Below are 19,716 nucleotides of genomic sequence, written 5' to 3' on the forward strand. Positions count from 1 at the left end.
ATAAAAGCCTGGATACTGTATGTTAGACAAACCTAAAGAGACTTGAAAAGCGGGAGAGAAGGCTGCAGAGGGGCTGGGCACTCAGGAGCCGAGGCACCGCCGGGAGGTGTGCAGCCTGGGTTTCTTCCGGCCTCACTGTCCCAGATCAGGGTCCGGAGGAAAGGCCACACAGAAGCCCCAACAGGCACAGACAGAAAAAGCCTCAGGAAAGGCTCTCCCTAGTCGAAGAACCAGGGAAGGGACAACTTGGAAAAACAGAGAACTCTTCCAGAGTAACCAGCCTACCCCAGTCGGACAGAAGAGACACCACCACACTCCCACCCTCCCCCAGCAGAGGCCAGACTTCCAGAGACTTCCTACTCAGTAGGGTGAGGTATTGGGACAACAGGCAGGGGCCTGGGACTGCCCTGCTCCCCCAGCAGTAAAGGTCCCCTCCCTCTCCCTGCTATCCGAGGAGGACACCTGAGGGGCTGCACCCCGCCCCCTATGGCAGCAACCACGCACCTCCTGCCTCAAGTGTCCACGGAGCCCAGTGAGGAGGCAGGAGGCAGCAGCCCTGCTTCCCCTGCTGGGCAGTGCTAGAAAAACCTGACTGAAAGAGAAAGGTCAAACACAGCCCAAAGTCACCTGGCGTGACACAAAACTGTCCAGGTTGAAAAATCACCATGATACCAAGAACCAGGAAGGTCGATGCCAACACCAGGGCGTCAGGCATGTCAGAATTATCTAATGGAGGTTTAAAGCAACCATGCTACATGGTTCAACAAGAAATTATGAACATGCTTGGAATAAATGAAAACACAGAGAGCCTGAGCAAAGAAATAGAAGCTGTAAGAGCCAGGTGAAAATTCTGAAACTGTAAAATACAATAACTAAATCAAAAGCTCAATGGATGGGATCAAAAAGCAGAAAGATGGGAACAATGGAATGAATCAGTGAGCTGGAAAACAAAAGAACAGAAATTGCACAGACAACACAGAGAAAACAGACTGAAAAATAAGAGAACAGAGTCTTAGGGACCTGTGGGACTGTAACAAAAGACCTAACATCTGTGTCGCCAGAATCCTGGAAGGAGAAAAGGGTTAAAATACTAGGACTTCCCTGGTGGTCCAGTGGCTAAGATTCTGAGCTCCCAATGCAGGGGGCCCAGGTTCAATCCCTGGTCAGGGAACTAGATCCCACTTGCCGCACCAAGAGCTACCATGCTGCAACGAAGATCGAAGATCCCACGTGGTGCAACGAAGACTCAGCACAGCAAAACAAGTATTTTCTAAAAGTACTACTTATAATCATAAAAAAAAAATGAAATACTGGACCTCCCTGCTGGTTCAATAGATAAGAATCCATCTGCCAATGCAGGAAACATGGGTTTGATACCTAGTCTGGGAAGATTCTGGATGCCACAGGGCAACGAAGACCACGTTCCACAACTACTGAGCCCACGTGCTACAACTGCACACCCAGAGCCGGTGCTCTACAACAAGAGAAGCCACAGTAATGGGAAGCCCAAGCACTGCAAGGAAGAGGAGCCCCGCTGAGAGCAGCTAGAGAAAGCTGGGGCACAGCAACCAAGACCCAGAGCAGCCATAGATAAGCAAACAAACACCCAACTACAACATAACTCAGGAACTGCATTCCTGGACACATTCCAGAGAAACAAAAGCTTACACTTCACAAAAACTGTATGTCAGTGGTTACTGTCTCTTTTATTTGTAAAGGCCAACAAAAACCTGGAAGCAATGTAGATGTCCTTCAGCAAATGGGTGGTTAATCCATGCACACTGCGGAATACTACTCAGCAATTAAAAGGAAACAATTGGTGATAATACTCAACTTGGATGAGTCTCCAGAGAATTAGGGTGAGTGGAAAAGTTAACCCTGAGGTTACGTGATGTACGATTCCACTGACACAACATGCCTGAAATATGGAATTTCTAGACATGGAGACAGACTTGCAGCTGCTAGGAGTTAAGGAGGCAGCAGAGTTAAGAGGACAGGAGGACTGTGAAATGCCCTGTAGTTTTATTAACATAAGATGCAGCCACTGAAGGAAACTGGGTAAAGAATACAGAGGATCTCTCTGGATTGTATCTTACATCTGCATGCAAAACTACAATGGTCTCAAAATAAAAATTTTAATTAAAAATAAAAACCAAAAACCTATTACTTTCGGATACTTGCTCCACACACACAGGCATATGCCCCCCAGAAGAGGACCCACTGCAACCCAAGAGCAAAGAGGTTTAGCCACGAAGGCTTCTGCAGTCCACAGGGGCCAGCCCCAGGCCAAGCAGCCTGCCATGGCCTCAGCTTCTCCTGAGGCCACAGGCACACGCAATTTCTGAAGGCTATCGACCGGACCACGCGAGCTTCTTCATCCCCCTCCCCCTGCACCACCCTCCCGGGGCAGGCCTGGGTTCCATCAGGCCAAGTGGGACACATCCAGGCCTCTGGACACAGCTGTCCAATCACAACCAGCCCTACGGCGTCCAGGCATTACGTGCTGGGCTCTCAGCTTCACAGGGCCCATCTGAGGCTCAAAGAAAGGAGACGTTTGTTAGAGACTTCTGACAGGCTGCAAAGCTCGCTCTTCTGTCCCCCTCAGCTTCACCTGTCCCAGAGCACAAGGGGCCCTAAGAAAAGCAGACACATCCCACAGTGTGGCACCCACAACCATCCATGCAGAAATGCGGGTACCACCTTCCCACCCCTGTCATCCTAAAGGCCCCCCACACAAGTACCTCTCCTCCATGGGCAGGAGTAACCCCTCGTCTCTACGCAGGTCCCTTCAAGTAGAGTAACCGCCCAGAGCCAGCTGCTCACCGAGAACTTACTGGGGCTCCCCTCCTCCAAGCTGTGCCCATACTCACACCTCCCATGAACAGAAAACTGTCTTCTGGCCTCGGGGCTCTGCATACACAGGCCTCTGCAGAGAGGAAACCCCACCCTGCAGCAAAGCCCTGCTTACCCCCAGGCCCTTCTCCAAGCCCCCCCCCCCCCCCCGCCATCTCCAGCCCTTCTGCTTTCACATCCCACCTTTGTTCAGCAAGGCGCCCAGTGCAAAGCAGGGCCACCTGACACGTGAGTCAGTGGACACACTGAGGCAGCACTCAGCTGCTCCCCACTTGTCCTCCAGGTGCTGCTGCAAGGCCTCCGAGCCAGGACAGGGTGAGCCCAGGCCACACCTCTACCTTCCACACACGGAGCCCAGTCACCAGGAGGAACCTGTCCATCCCCGACACCAAGGGACAAGCTGAGAGCTGAGGAGCACGTGGACAGGCTGGCCTCCAAATGTCCTCCCTTTCCTGAATCCAATCCCCACCAAAACCACGTGCACCATGGTGGCCCTGACAGAAAGCAGAGACGACAAAGGAAAGCCGGCACTCTAGGAGCAGCCAGGCGGCCACACGTGGAGAGAACTCGTCTCCCTGCTCCTCCCTGGCAATCCCACAGCCAGACACGGCGCCTAAAGAGACAGCACAGAGCAGCAACTCGGCATGGGTTTGGAGCTCAAACCAAACCGGGGCGGGGCTTAGGGCCAGCAGTGCTCAGGGGAATGAGCCCGAGTGGACCTGGCACGCGAACGGCCCCAGAACAGCGTGGAAGGGAGGGCTGTAGAGCATCCAAGGCCAGCCCGGAGGGGACCCCAGGATGCCTGAGTCAGGCGGGGCAAAGCATGCGAACCCCACACAGGCACCCTCACACAAGGCTGGACATGTCAGCTCCAAGCACCAGCCTCATGAAAGTTCTTCAAGGATAGGGGTCCCACACAGCCTTGAAGACAGACCCATACTGTGGGGGCCAGCGTCCCAGCTCAGGGGCATTCCTGGGCCAAGCTGGAGGATGAGGAGCTGCACAGAGGCCTGAGGTGAGGATCTAGCGAATGCTCCGAGGATGGGATGTTTGTAGACTGAAGCTAAGTGCTTCTGAGGTTGGCTCCCGGCTCTTCTTCTCCCCAAGTTTTTGTGGAAACGCTTCCATGCGCTCATAGCAAACAGGTTTTTCGATATCTTCTGCATTTCTATTCCAAAAGGAGAAATGATGCCTGGGTAGCAGCTGTCTGGCTATCTTTATGAGCATGTAAATCACAGGAGATTTTGAGGTTGCCTGTCTTTTCTGGGACATGTGGAGGTAAATCAGTAACACAAAATGTGGGCACACGTCCAGGTCAGCCTGAAGCCTCGCCCTCACCTTGTCCCGGCCACCTGAGAAAGAACACTCCATCTAGGCAGACCGCAGCGGGAGGCCTGTCCCACCTGCCTGACCCACACCTGGGTCAGCACACGCCCCCACAAGCCACTAGAGCAAGACCCCAGGCGCGTGGGCTTCTCACTTAGAGCAAACCTACCAGGGCAACCGGGTCAGCCATCCCTGCAGATCCCACCTCAGGCTTCTCCTCCCAACACATCGTGGGCCACTGTGCTGGGACTCGTCTCTAAGACACGTCCAAGGGTCTCAAGCCCTCAGCAGAGAACACTGTCCTGCTGCTTTACGGCCATTCAGTTCCAGACCCAAACTACACTCCTCCACGTGGGCACACCTGCCGGCATGAGCTTCCCGGGCATGTCATCTGCCTCTGAAAGCCAGCAGAGGATCATTGGCCACTGCCAAGACGAGCACAATCGCGGGGCAGCCCCTGCACCCGATTCAACACCATCAGGACCTAGGGTGAAAGAAAGTGTGGCTTCTGAGAAAAGGGAGCCACAAGGTGAGTGGCCCTAAGGATGCACGCTGCATCGAGTGGGCGCGTGGGCAGGCTTTCCGAGATGCCCTTCAGTCTGCTCTGCTACCCAGCCGTCCTACTCCCCAGTGCCAACAGTCAACACCCACGACTTGCAAGGCAGGTCACTGCACCAGCCACTTCACTCACGCACTCTGTACCACTCTTCCTCATCTCACATACAAGGAAACCGCAGTGTCTCAACAAGTGTGAGTCAAGGCCACCTCCCGTATCGTGCCTCTAACCTCTGGACGCACAGAGGCGAGGGCGGGACAAGGCGAGGCCGAGGCCACATCAGTGAGCCACTCCCAGGAGTAAAGCTGGCGCCACCCCAGCAGGATGCACGAACCCAGTGGGTATTCTCCTTGGGGGTCTAGTCCTGACCCTGTCACTAGGGCCTCCCCAGACATCCCTCCACCTGAGGCCTGGGATCTGCGTGGAGTCCTGATTCGTGGTCCCTGTAAGGAGCTCACCACAGGATGGACCACAAGCCACCCTCCATGGAGCTGTCCACCTGGCATGGCCAGGCACCAAGGGCTGTGAAGGGGTTTAGGGAGCGGACAGAGGCCATGAGGCTCTTCCTCAGAAGGAGTCTTTCCTATCTGTGCACACAAAGACAGAAGTGCAAGCACGGGCTCCCACCTCCGCCCAGAAAAAGCAGAGCCTCATAAGTAGAGCAACTCCATCCATTTAGCATCCAAATTGGGACACTCTGGGAAATGAGCAGGGAGCCTACTAATTACACCAGGACACATGGCCCTAAAGAAAGAAACTTACAAGAAACGCAGTTTACACATCTCTGCTGCTAAAAGTCAGGTTGCAAAGACAACAGAGCCACAGAGAATACCTACAATGAGACAAAGACACAAATCGTGGAGCTAAGGGTAAGGACCTCGGCAGCAGGGAGCAGCGAGGAAGGATGTGGAAGAGACCTCTGTGAGGAGCAAGCACAGGCCAATGGCAGAGATGGAGGTCAGGGAGGCCAGGTGGCATGTGAGGAGCCCCACGCTCCTCCCAGCAGCAGCAGAGCCTCTCACACAGTGCCGCCCCCTCCCTGGGAGCACGTTACAGAGTGGGGTTCCCGGGGGGTGGGGGGCGCATCCCAAACGGCCAGGCGGCTGGAGCCTTTGGGGCCCTCCTCAGAGCTCTAAGCCTGAGAATCCTCTGACAGGCCTACCCTGCGGCCAAATCAGAAGTAGCACAGGACAGAGGCAGAGACAATAAATACTTAATGAAACAATCACCCGAACGCCAACTGCTCTCAGCACAGAACACATCCACACTGCTGCCACACACCTGACCACAGCCGAGCCCCAAGCTGTGTGTGCAGATGTGCACACGTGGGTGCGACACAGCAAGGCCAATGCCGTGGCAGTCCAACACGCTCCTGGGGACCTGGGGTAACTAGGATGGAGCAGAGGACGGAGGTGGAATCTGCAGCGTTAGCTACACATGGGGCAGCAAATGCCAAGCCAAAAATGACAGAAATACAGGAAACAAAGATGTCAAATAATGGCTTGGCAAAATGTGGGCTGGGCTTCCCTGGTGGCTCTTTCCTGGCAAAAACCCCGCCTGCCAAGCAGGAGATGTGGGTTTGATCCCTGGGTTGGGAAGATTCCCTGGAGAAGGGAATGGCTTCCCACTCCAGTCTTCTTGCCTGGAAAAATCCCATGGACAGAGGAGCCTGGCAGGCTATATATAGTCCACGGGGTCGCAAAAGAGTCGGACACGACTTATTGACCAAACAACAAGCAGAAACCAAAACTGAGATGGGGATAATAATGGCTTTGGGTTATTTTTGTAACAACATACTTTTTTGAGGCATAATTCACGTACCATACAACTCCTCTGTTGTACAACAGGTGTAAAATTCAATACAAATTCAGGTTTGTATTGCATCCATCACCACCATCAAGTCTAGAACAGCTCGTCACCCTGGAAAAGCAGCCCTATGCACTTTAGCTGTCATTCCCACACACCCTCCCCCAGGGTCCCCAGCAGCCACTAACCTGCTTTACGTCTTCACAAAGTTGCCTAATAGGGACGTTTCACACGAACGGAATCAGGTAACACATGGTCTTCTGTGCCTGACTTCACTCACTGTATGCTTTCTAAGCTCAGCTGTGCTATAATGGGTGCTTGTCTCACTCCTTTTCATGCCCAAATAACATTCCGTTGTGTGGACGGACCACATTTGTTTACTGATGACACTGGGGTTGTTTCCCCTTTTTGGTGACCGTTGTTAAAAATCCTTTAAGAGAGATCAAAGAAGTAAACAACAGCTGTCTAACTGACCCCAAGTCCCTTGGCGACTAGCTCCCAGCAGCTTCCCAACACCTCGCCATTCAGGGGTGCACCAGCATCTCCCTGCATCGCCTGGCCTTCAGCTCCCATGGCCCCCGACCCCAGGACATTGAAGCCCCAGCTTAGCTCCTGCTCAACAGGATCTTCAGGAGGGAACGGAGGTTGGGGCAGGGGGTGGCCTTGGCTGCTCCTGCACACAGGCACAGCCCCTCCAGGTCCTCATCCTGGACTCCTCCGCCCGCCCATGCCATCTCTGCCCCTGCACCCCACTGTCCACAGTGCTGAGGTCTGGCCCGTGCCCGATGAGGTGCTTCCCAGTGCAGCTCACAGCAGATCTCCACGGGACCCAGCAATACCCCCACAAGCCAGTCTCCACCCTAAAGAGCTGAGGAGTCAGACAGATGTGTGTTCACAGCAGCACGATTCACAACAGCCAGAGGCAGAACAGCCCAAGTGTCCATCTACAGACAGACATAAACAAAATGTTCTATGCCATAGAATGCAATATTCATCCAGAAACAAGCAATACACACTGATTTCGTGTTACCGCGTGAACTCTGAAAACATGCTCGGTGCAAAAAGCCCAACAAAAGGTGACAATTTCTACAATTCCATTTTGATGAAATATCCAGAATAGGTAAATCTGTAGGGACAGAAAGCAGACTGGTGGCTGTTGAGGATGGGGGTGGGAAGTGGGATAAAGCTGCTCAGTAGTAATGGATGTTCTTTTGGTGTGATGAGATGTTTACATTACAGAGTGCTGGTGACTTTAGCATATCGTGATGAGATGTTTACATTACAGAGTACTGGTGAATTTAGCATATTGTGAATGTGCTAAATCCAAGTGAACTGTACCCTTTAAAATTATTAATTTTACATTTCATGAATTTTACCACAAAAAAAACCCAAAAACTCACATACAGAGCTCACTGGATCCCAGGCCCCGAGATGGGAGGGCACGCAGCCACCAGCCTGCTGGCCACCACCCCTCATTCCCCAGCTCAGCTTCTTGCTCACCCCTCTGCCCACACACATGCCCTACAAGTCCAGTCCGTGCCCAGGCCTCCTCCCTGGACTGCAGCAGCTGGAGGAAGAGGGGAAAGGAACACTTTAAAAAACCCCTTCCCTGTTTGGGCTTGACTAGGAGCCCGTGGCCACAGGATTTTTGGAACATGACGCCATTTGTGGCAAAGGGAGGAATGCATGGGACAAATTTTGGAGCCAATGGTTTTGCAGGAAAAAGTCACACCCTGTCCCTCAAAAAGCAGTGCTTCCTATAAAGTGACAGGTAGGACAGGAGAGTCTGATGAAAGGAAGTAAGAGAGAGACAGGAAATGTAACAAGTTCAGCCCAAGCCTCGCCTCCACTCCGCCCTTCCCAGCACACACACACTCCAGCAGGGCAGGTCCCAGACGTGAGGGGCCAGAGGCCACACAGGGCCAGAGACCTAAGGTCCAGAAGGCTGGCCTGAACCCACTCAGGTCCGTTTGGGAACCCTGGGAGGAGGGTCCAGGTCAGACTGTCTGCGCAAGTTCCAGGACCTCGTTCCATCTTAGTTTTCTTATCTGTCTAATTCATAAGGCTGCCGTGAATGTAAATGAGTTAGCAGTGGCTGGGCACACAGCAATTACTGTCAGCTCTGAATCCCACCACTGCCACAGAAAATAATCCCAGAGCACATCAACTACTCCTCCACCTAAGTATAGAAAACCACACCAGAGACGCCTATGTGGCCGGTACGCTGGCTCCATTCCCAGGAAGAAAACCCTAAGCTCACAGGTTTCCAGGAGGGAAGGGAGATGTAGGGATGAGAGTCAACGGGCTGTCTGCCGAGATGGCACCTGCCTGTTGACAAGCTAGACTGCAAACTCTCACAGGGAGCCACGTCTGCTCATTTAGACCCCACAGAAGGGTGCCCTTGGCAGAAGGCTCCACGCCCTGAAAGAGTGTGTGATCCCTAAAGGATGTGGGGCAGTGGGGGAGAAAGCCAGAGGACCCACCTGCCAGCTGAGGCGAGTTATCGAAGCTGGTGACCCAAGGGCCTGGGCCAATCTCCTGCTCACTGCCCAGCGACTCAGTACCAGGCCCGGCTGCTGCTCTCTATGCTCCTCCGGCCCTTTCACCCAGGCCCACTGCACAAGCTTGGATTCCCAGACAACTGTTCCCAGGGGCACCTGAAGGATAAGCAGCTTCTCTTAACCCTCTGCCACCTTGCTGACGGCAACTGAGACAGTTCCACACGAAGTGACTTCTGAAATTGGGGCGTGCCACTGCCATTCGACTAAACAACTGCCCTTCCTGGGACTGACAGTGTGCATTTCTCTGGGCTCGGCAGGTGCTCAGGGGTGCCTACTGTCCCGGCTGCTGGCCTCTGGAGCAGCCCACACCCTCCAGTGGTAGGTCTTAGTCCAACGTACCTGGCCTCTCCAGTTTTGTCATTGTTGTTTTTGCCACACAGAGCAGCATGTGGGATCTTAGGTCCTTGACTAAAGGGACAGAACCTGTGCCTCGTGCAATGGAAGCACAGAGTCTTAGCCACCAACCACCAGGGGAGCCCTGCCTCTTCGCTTCTTATACTCTAAAAATTCTTAAAACTGGTTCACTCTTCATACTTAAACATGTTCTGAAAATCAAACCCACACAAGCAAACGGACTATGGTCCTTCCAATCCCTAGGGGCTGATGTAGGGCAGCTGCTAAGTGGTGCCAAGCAGCTCACAAGAGAGGGGCAGCCTGGGCTTCTGTTGTGTGGGCACCAGGTAGACAGACAGAGTTTGAGGGCAGCCATGCCGCAGAATCTCATCACAGAGGCGGGTCCCCTCTCGGGGTCACCACGTGCCCACCACACACTCAGGCGTTTACAGAGCTGAGGCTTGCTCTTTCCTGCAACCCCATCCTCACAGGCACCCAGACGTGGGTCTTGTTGCAGCCCCCATTTTCAGAGGGAGGATGCAGACACTTAGACTCTGAGTAAGTTGCTAAGTTGCTTAAGCAGCATAAGACCCAAATCCGAGCTGAAAGCCCCTGTCCTCAACCCTCCCATTCCCTTACCCGAGCACGTGTGAACTAAAAGTGGGACTGTGTCAGATTTGTAGGTCAGAGCGGTCCCCAAGCAGAAGACCCGCCAGCTAAGGTAGAGAGAGGCTCTGAGAGTAGCACCCGGGGGACCTGGACTCTTTCTCTGGTTCTCCTGGGACTCTCAGCAGCTGCTCCCCTGCCTGGCCCCTTGAGCTGCACACCAGGACACTGGGAGGGGAGAGAACATGGAGTCTCCCTGTTCCAACTAGGGCTTTAGGATCTGGAGATCAAGGACACAACTACTTCCTGATTCGGAATCCTCAGGGGAAAACAGTGCTTCCCGTTCAAGGCTCACCAAAGGTGTGGTCACTCCAACAGGCCAGCAGCCTGTCCAGGAGATGTGCAATACCCCAAAGCTGAGATGTTAGGACCTGCGAAATGCTCTGCCCTTCCTATGCCCCCCACCAACTAAGGAATCCAAGTCAGGGCAAGGCCCTGTCTCTGACAGAAAGGTTAACATTTGCTTTCTGACAGAGTGGGCAAACAGAACTCTGAAAACTCCACACTGGCCTTCCTGTGACCTAGGCTGAACCTCTCTGGGTCTCAGTGGCTCCATCTGCTAACGGGGACAATCCTTCACCTGCTTAAGGGTGGGGGGATCAACCAGCCCCTCAGGCCCCTTCTCCTTGGGGTAGGAATTAGAAGTCCATTAAACAGCTTCAACTTAGTTTGCAGACCTCGGCCTCCTACTGAAACCTTAACAGGTTAACAAGTCACAGTGGTCTTCCCAGGAGAAGGGAGGCCGGGCTCCTGGCAGCATATAAGCTGGCATGGGAACCAGGTGGAACACAGCCCATCCCTAGGCAGCTCAGTGACCTCAGGCTGATCTAACCTAACCCTGACCGGTTCTCCATGTCCCTACTCCATAGGCGGCCATGCTGCCCCCAGCCCTGCTCGCCTCCCCAGCTGAAGACAGTGGAAGGAGGTCATGGTACTCACAACACCGGATCCAGGGCAACGCAGGCTCAGGAGGACTGCACAGGCCTGTCCATTCACCCTCAGTGCAAGCTGACCCCAAGCCTGGGGGCAGGACACCATTCAGCACAGCACACACACCAAGCTGAGCGAGGGGAGGAAGGAGCCAGAAGGGTTACAGGCTTCAGGCAAGAATCAGGCTATGGTTTCATGTGAACTGGGATGACCCTGAGGAAACCAGCAAGTGGTTTGGAAGAGTCTAGTCCAGTCTCCAGAGACAAAATGCCAAGCCTCTGGCTCTCCTGCCCCCAAAGGAAGTGAGAACATAAGATCAGTGGAGCTGGGCGTTTGGGGGTCCCAGCCACAGGGCAGCTGTGAAAGAGCCCAGACCGCTTCACAGAGCCCTCACTGCTAAAATCAAAGGGACCACAAAATCTCAGGCAGAGGCTTCAAACCTGCCCCTCGTACTCTCAGAAACAACTGGAGGGCCCATGTGTGAGAAACAAACAAACGGCTGAGAGGCCACGTGCCAACCGCCTGTCGCCCAGAACCATGTCACTTCTCCGGCTTCATACGTGCTTCTGTACGAGACTCCTTTGAGTAAAAGGTGCTGCAATTTAAAGTTTGAAAACTGCTGACCTGGTTCAACCATGTTGTCTCAGATGGGAAAGTGATGCTCAGAGAGTAAGTTTTCAAGGATAAAGGAAGCCTGTTTTCTCAGATTAATTGCTTCGAAACCAGCCCCCAGCGCTCCCCCTCCTCCCCGTGTCCTGCCGGCCGCCCACAGCACGAGGGTGAAGGCAGCAGAAGCGCAGTTCCCTCCAGCCTCTCCTCCCTGGCTCAAGGCTCTTTTTTCACGTCTAGATGGCAACTTGGTAACAACTTAAAGATAAGTATTCCAAGTCAAATTTATTTAAGCTAAACAGCATCAGGGTGCCAGTGATCTGGAGAGAGCCCAAACAAAGGCTGTTCCCCACAGGAGAGGCCCTTGGCATCCTTTCTGGAATATTAATTACCACAAAGGGAGATGGTGGCCTTCACAGGCCTGGTCAGTACTCTCCATCCATTCCGTTAGAGAACTAGACCACTCCTGAGAACAAAATGTGGGCAATGGCTTTAGAGGTGGGAAGCTGAGGCCAGGAGAACACAGGTGACCTTTCTGGGTCACCCTGCAAGGTCTGTGCCAAGAATAGAACACAGGTCTTCCATTGTAGCCCTTCTGCATGGCAAGGGAACAAGAACTCAGAAAGAAAGGTCAAGCAGCAGGCTAGAAGGCTGGGGAAGCAACGAGGAGGCAGCCGCAGAGCACTGAGCAAACACAGAGGGTGGTGCCCGACGCAGGCACCCCACCTCCACGTGCCCCCACCACCCACCCTGGGCTCCCACTCGCTCCCCACAGCAGGTGTCTACTAAGCCCGGGCCAGCCAGCACCCTGCTCTCCTCTGCCCTGCTGGGCAGTAGGAACCAGAGCCCAGAGCTCTCAAGTACAGTAAAAGGAGTCACCAAAAGAAAAGTGACTTTCAAAGAAAGAACCCCTGAAGTTGGCAAAAACACACCATGAGGGGATGCAGGTAAGAGTGTCAGTCCCAGCTGATACTCTTTTTGTAGCTCCAGGACTCTGAACGCGAGCTGAGGAGGAAAAATCCACAGGCACAGCCTTCCCACCCTGGGCTTCCCCGGAGGGTCTCAAGAACCCAGCTGTGGGCCAGGCCACTGCAGCCAGAGCCGCCCCATTCATCACTGTAGACAACAGCCAGCCACACGTGGACACTGAGCACTTGGAATGAGGCTAGTCTGGACCAGGTGCTGTAAGGTAAAGTGCACGTAACAGCATGTTTACATGTTGAAACAGTAATTAATGTTTTAGACACATTAGGTTAAATATAATTAAAATTAATCTCACCTGTTTCTTTTTACTTTGTAGCAACCAGAAAATTTTAAATTACCTATCTGGCTTGCATTACAGTTCTACTGGACAGGGCTGGTCTAACGGGGGGCGGGGGGGGGGGGGGGCGCAGAGGGTGAGGGGTGGCAGTGGGTTGGGGGTTGGAAAGCTATGTATGCTCACTCCAGAGGCCAAATCTAGCCCACTGGTTACTTTTTCTTAAGGTCCCGAGACCAAGAATGGTTTTTACATTTTAAAATGGTTATATAAGTACGTACCTAAATGCCTCAATTTTGCCTGTGGTCCTACAAAGCTGAAAATATTATCTGGCCCTTTAAGAAAGTATTTGCCAATCCCTAGACTCTAGAAACAAAACAATCAGATACTCACTCCAGAGACACTAGAAGCAGAGGGCAGGTTTAGGATTTGTGTGTGTGTGTGATTCTTGAACTTTTTTTATTGAGACAAAATTCACATCACATAAAATTAACCACTTTCAACAGAACAGTTCAGTGGCATTTAGTACATAGTGTTGGGCAAACAGCTTCTCTGTCTAAGATCACTCCAAAACAGAACCTTGATCCCATCAGCAGGTATGCCCTGTTCCCCTCTAACCAGAACGCTTGCAACCACTAATCTGCTTTCTGTCTCTACAGATTTACCTGTTGTGGACATTTCATATCAACGCAATCATACAGTATTTGACCTTTTGTGTCTGACTCTTTCACTTAATATCAGTTTTTGAGGGTCAATCATGTTGTAGCCCGTCTCATTACTTCATCCCTTTTTTATAACTGAATGATACTGTAGTGTACGGACAGACAGTAATTTCTCTGTTCGTCCACTGATGAATACTTGGGTTGGTGCTACTTTCAGCTATTGTAAATAGTGCTGTTAGAAACATAGGCATAAAACTATTTGTTTGAATACCTGTTTCCAATTCTTTTGGGTATATGCTAGGAATGGAATCACTGAGTCACGTGCTGATTCTTTTGAGGAAGTGCCAAGCTGATTCCCAGAGCAACTGTACCATTTTACACTCCCAGAAACAATGCACGAGGGCTCCAACTTCGCCACATCTTCACCACACTTAACACTTTCCCTTTTTCTTCTACAGCCATCCTGGTGGGTATGAAGTGGTACCTCATTGTGGTTTCAATTTGCATTTCCCTAATGACTAATGATATTAACCACTTTTCATGTGCTTGTTTGGTCATTTGTAAGGTCTGGGACTTCTGACACACCCTTTACCAAACTATCTACCAAGCTGAATAATCACAAATCTTCTAAAATGGGTGGGCATGAAATCTTTCCGTTGTTTCTGAGATAAATGTTAAGTCAAATAAAGAAGCTCCATACCCTGGAACATCTAAGAAAATCACAGAAGAGAAATGATGAACTGACTGGTGAAATGATTCACAAGGACAGCAAGGCCTGGTCTACCCACCTCCATGTCTGGGATTGCTACCCCAATGCCCCAGCGGCCCCAGCGGCCCCAGCACTGGAGTACGAGCGCAGCAAGGGGCAGAATTAGACTAGGGGGCTGAGGGAAGACACAGGAGGGCTGAAGAGCTAGGAAAGACCAAGACCAACTTCCTCTTTCTCCTGGAGAGAGACAACCCAGCCAAGGTCCCAAAACAGTGCTAGACCAGGGACCAGAACTGAAGTTTGGTGATTTCTTTCACAAACAGCCGTGCTTAATGGTGCACAAGTCAGCTGGAGAGGGAGACATCCAGCCAACAGCCCCAGGAACCCAGGCTGGCACGAGGACCCGGAAGCCAAGACCCCTCAGTTCCAGACCTGCTGCTCCCACTGACCAACAAGCCTCCCCCCTCTCGTTTCACTCTACACAGCCTCATGAGCAACTCCATTCACTTCTATGACATCAGAATTCCCACCGGGCCTCAACCCCTCCTCCAGCTCTAAACAACTACCTAAGTAGGTGATTCCACCTAAGGACCATATTGGACCTCCACCTCCTTGAAGTCAAATGTACTGCTTTTTTTACTCGGGAATTCCCTACTCCCCCAAACCTACTCCAAATCTGCTATTCTCAACTGCCGTTAAAGGTACTTTTACCCAATCAGGTTTCCTCAATTCCCACCTCTGATCGACTACCAATGTCTTGTTCCCAGTGTCAGCACTGACCTGGAGAAGACCTTTACAGACATTTACCTGGACTTCTTCAAGAGCATCTATTACAGCTTCTGCCTTTAGCCAGAATTATTATCTTCCTACAACACAAACCCAATGGGTTAAAAAGCTAAGCACAGGTAATTCTCTGGAGGTCCAGTGGTTAGGACACCATGCTCCTTTCACTGCCAAGGGCCCAGGTTCGATCCCCCCGTCAGAGAACTAAGATTCCCACAAGCCACACAGTGTGGCCAAAAAACACAAACAAAGTTAAGCATAAAAATAATATTTGCTTACTTATATTAGAGAAAATATTAGAGGCTATTCTATAATGCTGGAAATAAAACCTTTATAAGCATGACATTAAAACTACAAACTATAAAGGAAAACATGGAAACCTAACTGCATTCATATTTAAAACTACCATATAAAGGCTTCCCAGGTGGCTCAGAAGGTAAAGAATCTGCCCGCAGTGTGGGAGACCCCGGTTCAATCCCTGTCCTGGAAGATCCCCTGGAGAAAGATATGGCAACCCATTCTAGTATTCTTGCCTGGAGAGTTCCATGGACAGAGAAGCCTGGCAGGCTACATACAGTCCATGAGGTCACAGAGTCAGATACAACTGAGCGACTAACACACACATGTAAAAAGGAAAACACCTTACATTCACTTAAACACAGTATATAACAGGTACTGCAACCGCTGAGCCTGCGTGCTGTAGAAGCCTGCACGCCACAAGACGACCCAGGTACCAAATTAGTATCTAGAGTGGGAGTCAGCAAACCATGGCTCCAGGCCAATCCTCCCAACTGCCTGTTTTTGTAAATGAAGTTTTACTGGAAACAGCCATACCCCTTAGGTTACATCTTGTCTATAGCAGCTTCACACAGCGGCTTTTGTTGTACAGTGGCAGAGCTCCATAGTAGCCACAGAGGTCTATGGCCCACAAGGCTGAAATATTTACTATCTGATCTTTTACAGAAAGTTTGTGGACTCCTGACCTAGAATATATACAGAAAACTCCCACAACTCAATGGGATGAGGGGTTGGGGGGGACTAACCTGATAGAGAAATGGGGAAATAATATGAAAATCCACAAAAGAAACAAAATATACCCAACAAATATTATTAAAAGAGGCTTAACCTCACTGGTAACTTGGGAAATTATTATAGAACTAAATCATTTGATAATACCCAGTCGTGGCAATGATAAGATATACAGTCTTTTCCGGAAGACAATTTGATGATTACCTGGAAAAAATATATGTATGTATTTAATATATTTTATATCAATTCAGTCATTCTATTTTTACAGATCTTCCCCCAGAGAAATACTTGCACTTGTGCGTGTGCAGGTGCGCACACACATACCCAAAAGCAGTTAGAAAGCTGTTCATTGAAGCATTCACTATCTATAACAACAAAACCAGTAAGGAACCTTGCTGCCCAGCAATAAGGTAATGGTTAAACTATGGTACATCCCTGACGACACAAAATGCAAAACAAGTTTGGTATACTGATATGTATGACCATGAAAATGGCTACAAGACATCATCAAGAAGAGAGAAAAAAAATTATGTGGCAGAGCAAAAATGCACACAGTTTAGGTTAAAAAAGATTTTTTCACTGTACTTGACTCCGTGTGTATGCAGAGAAATGCATAGGAGAACAACTAACGGATAAACGCCTTAAAGAGGAGGTAGCCTCGATGATCCCTAATCTATCTTCCAGCCTTGACGGTCTAAAATAAGCCCGGGGCGGGAGGGGCAACAGGAAGCAAGGACTTGGGGAAGACTGATGGGAACCGATTGGCTGAGGTTTCCTAATGGAGCCATGAGGATGGGGGGGGGGGGGGGGCCGGATGCAGGGAGCAGCAGCTAAGGCTGTTGGCAACCGCCCTAAGTCTCCCTCCTCTTTTCAAGAGCAGTTTCTTCCTGAAAGATCCCAGGAGGTAGAAGCCTGGCGTAATCCCTCCAGGCACAAATAACCCAATCATTTCAGAAACTACCATTCCACTTGTGCCTGGGAGGGCCCAGGCCTATTTCAAAACCTACAGTTCAACTGTGAATACACTGCAAGATTAAGGTACTTTTAAATTTGCAACATCCACCCACGAATCCAATTAATAATCAGCATTTTTTAAACAGATACATTTCAAATATGCAGATTTCATTCCAGTTCAACTAAGCTTAAGAATCAGAAAACAAGCCCTTTGAGGTGTAAACACTCAATTTAAGCAGCTGTCTAGAATAACTAGAAAACTCTCAGAATAACCCTTGCCAAGACCAGAAACTTTCTAAATTCAAGTTTACTGTTCTGCAGGTGATTCTTGTTTGTTTTTTAAGCTGTAAAAGGAAAAAGTTTACTAAGGTATCACGCCGCTTTTCATAACAGCCTGGTGAGGGAAGATTCCTGCTCCCAATTTATGGAGAAGGAAATGAAACTATACCGAGCAAACGGACTTGTTCAAGGTCACACACTTGCCAGTGACAGCAAGCCTAAGAAGCTCGGTCTCCTGAGTCCTGGTCCAGGACCCTCATCGTCACAGGAACTGCTTCCCCGGGCGAGGAGTCCGGTGGAGAGAAGGGCATGTCCCTTAGAAGCCCACTCACCACCGGGAGTGGGCCCTGAGGTCCTGACGCTCTGACTCTGCCGCCCCGGGTGTGGAGTCTCGGTAACGGGAGTCTTTTCCTGGCCGCTGGGGACGGCGGCGGGTCCCGTGCCGTCATCCCTGCCAGGCCACCCACTCCGCAGCGAGAGAAACGGCCCACCCCGGCCACTGGAAAGCGGTGAGCCGGTGAAGGAGCCGCCGCGACAAGGTCAGCTCCCAACCCCGCGCAGAGAGACCAGGGAGACCTCGAGGAGATGGGGACCGGGGAGAGGCCGCGTGGGGGCACGACGGCCCAGGAAGCGGGAGTGCTCGCGCCGGGCCGCAGAGCCCAGCTCCGGAGGCCGGCCGTCCCAGTAACCCCGCCCGGGCACGCGGGACGGCCCGGCGCCGCGCTGTGGGCGGGTTTCCGCCGCCGAAGCCTGCGAAGCCCCCCGGGGACGAGGGACGCGGCCGGGAGCTGCGACTCTGGGGGCGGGGAGGCCGCGAGCCCCTCCTGCCGGCGGCCCGGGGTCGCGTCCGGAGCGAGACCCGGACCCAGGCCGCCCCCGCCCGGAGCCACCGGCGAGAGATGGGGGGGCGCGGAGCCGGACGGCCGCAAGCGGCCCCGCGCTTTGTTCCCCGCGCTCGGCCGGGCGCCCCGAGCCGCCGAAACGCATGAGTCACCGGGCAGCGAGCGGAGGGCGCCGCTCGTCCCGCGGGCGCCGCTTTGTCCGCCCCGCCCGCTCACCTGCGTCAGGTCTTCGTCGTTAAGCAGATGCGACTCGCGGGGCTTGAAGCAGTTCTGACACTTGCTCTTGTTGAAGATGTTGGCCTGGAATTTCCTGCACGGGTTCTCCTTGGCCGCCGACATGGCCGGGCGCGGGCTCAGGCCGGGCGACGCCGCATCCCCGGCCGCCGCCTCCAGCCGCGCACGCAGGCCAGAGCCTCAGAGAGCGCGCGGCCCTAGCCGCCCGCCCGCGCCGCCGCCGCCGCCGCCGCCCGCCGACCCCGGGCCCATGGACGCGGCCTCGCGCGCCCGCTCCCGCTCCCACTGCCCCGCCGGTCCCCGCGCTTGGTGCCCGCGCAGCCCTCGGCGCCCGCAGCCGTAGCGAAGGGGAGCGGAGCGCCGGGCGCACTCCAGGGCGGCGGGCGCGCGCGAGGAGGCGACGGGCCAGCGCGCGGGGCGGGGCAGCGCGCGGGGCGGGCCCGCGTCCCGGCGCGATCGGCGCCTCGTCGGACCAATGGCAGCTCCACCTCCCGGCTAACAAAGAAACCCTCTAGCCAATGGGAGTCGGGGGAGGGACAGCAGGCGGCCTGGCGCAAGGTAACTTGTGTGTAGGCGGAGGAAGGCGGGGAGTGGTGGGGCGTTCAGGCTTGGTGGACGGGCGCGCGGCCGCCGGGCCTGACAGCTGCGGGGGCGGAGCCTGAAGGCGGGGCGGGGCCTGTGGGAGGGGCGGGGAAGAGAGGGGCCTACCGGCCGGCTCCACAAACAGCTCCTGCAACCTCGCGGTCGCGCGCCCACGCGGAGAGGATTAGTTTGACACCCACTGGGCGCGGGCCCCGCGTGGCGGTCAGTAAGGCTCCATACAGTTCCAAGTACTTGATATGCGCGAGACTCACAGCCTCCCCATCCACATTTTACGTGGGCGGATACTAAGGAGCGGAGAAGTTAACGAGAGGGAGGTAGGGTTTCGAGGGGGTGACTAAGAGGCGTCAGCCTGGAAGAGCTGTCAGTTCTATTGCGGGAGATTAGTGAGGACTGACGCGATGCCAGCTACTGAGCCAGGCATTCCTGCCCCCATGACGTGCTGGAGGAAATTAAGGCCCGAAGTCACTGGGGGAGGGAGGGGTCGCTGTGCTAGGCGGGCCAACTCTCTCTCCAGTCGTCCACTCTCCAGCCTCCTAACCAAAAGACCGCTTGGCGAAGACTGTAAAGGGGGCGCAGGCGAAGGCTCAGCAGCCCAGAGAGGGGGCTCCTCGGGGAGATCAGGGGTGGCTTCAGGGAAGAGGGAAAATCCAAGCAGAAGGTGAGAGGTTGGGAGGGCATGGGGTAAGGGAGGAAGGAGCCGGACGGGATGGGGCTGGCAGCCTG

General features: G+C 53.1%; 1 protein-coding gene across 12 annotated transcripts in view; it reads right to left on the reverse strand.

Annotated features, from left to right (window-relative positions):
- The window catches only part of MPRIP (myosin phosphatase Rho interacting protein), a 92,989-nt gene extending 74,199 nt beyond the window's left edge, over positions 1-18,790 (reverse strand). For 5 of the 12 annotated variants that reach the window (XR_009731337.1, XR_009731336.1, XM_061391287.1 and 2 more), the window contains exon 1: positions 18,373-18,789. Coding sequence is in view for 10 of the 12 variants with exons in the window: in XM_061391287.1 (XP_061247271.1) it covers positions 18,373-18,495 (123 nt within the window). In the remaining 2 variants the exon portion in view is untranslated. Of the gene's footprint in view, positions 1-18,372 lie in introns of all 12 variants that reach the window. The other 7 variants (XM_061391290.1, XM_061391294.1, XM_061391292.1 and 4 more) reach the window with 3 other exon arrangements.
- Between the last annotated feature and the right edge of the window lie 926 nt (positions 18,791-19,716).

Source organism: Bos javanicus, chromosome 19 (genome assembly GCF_032452875.1).
Source record: "Bos javanicus breed banteng chromosome 19, ARS-OSU_banteng_1.0, whole genome shotgun sequence".
NCBI lineage: Eukaryota > Metazoa > Chordata > Mammalia > Artiodactyla > Bovidae > Bos > Bos javanicus.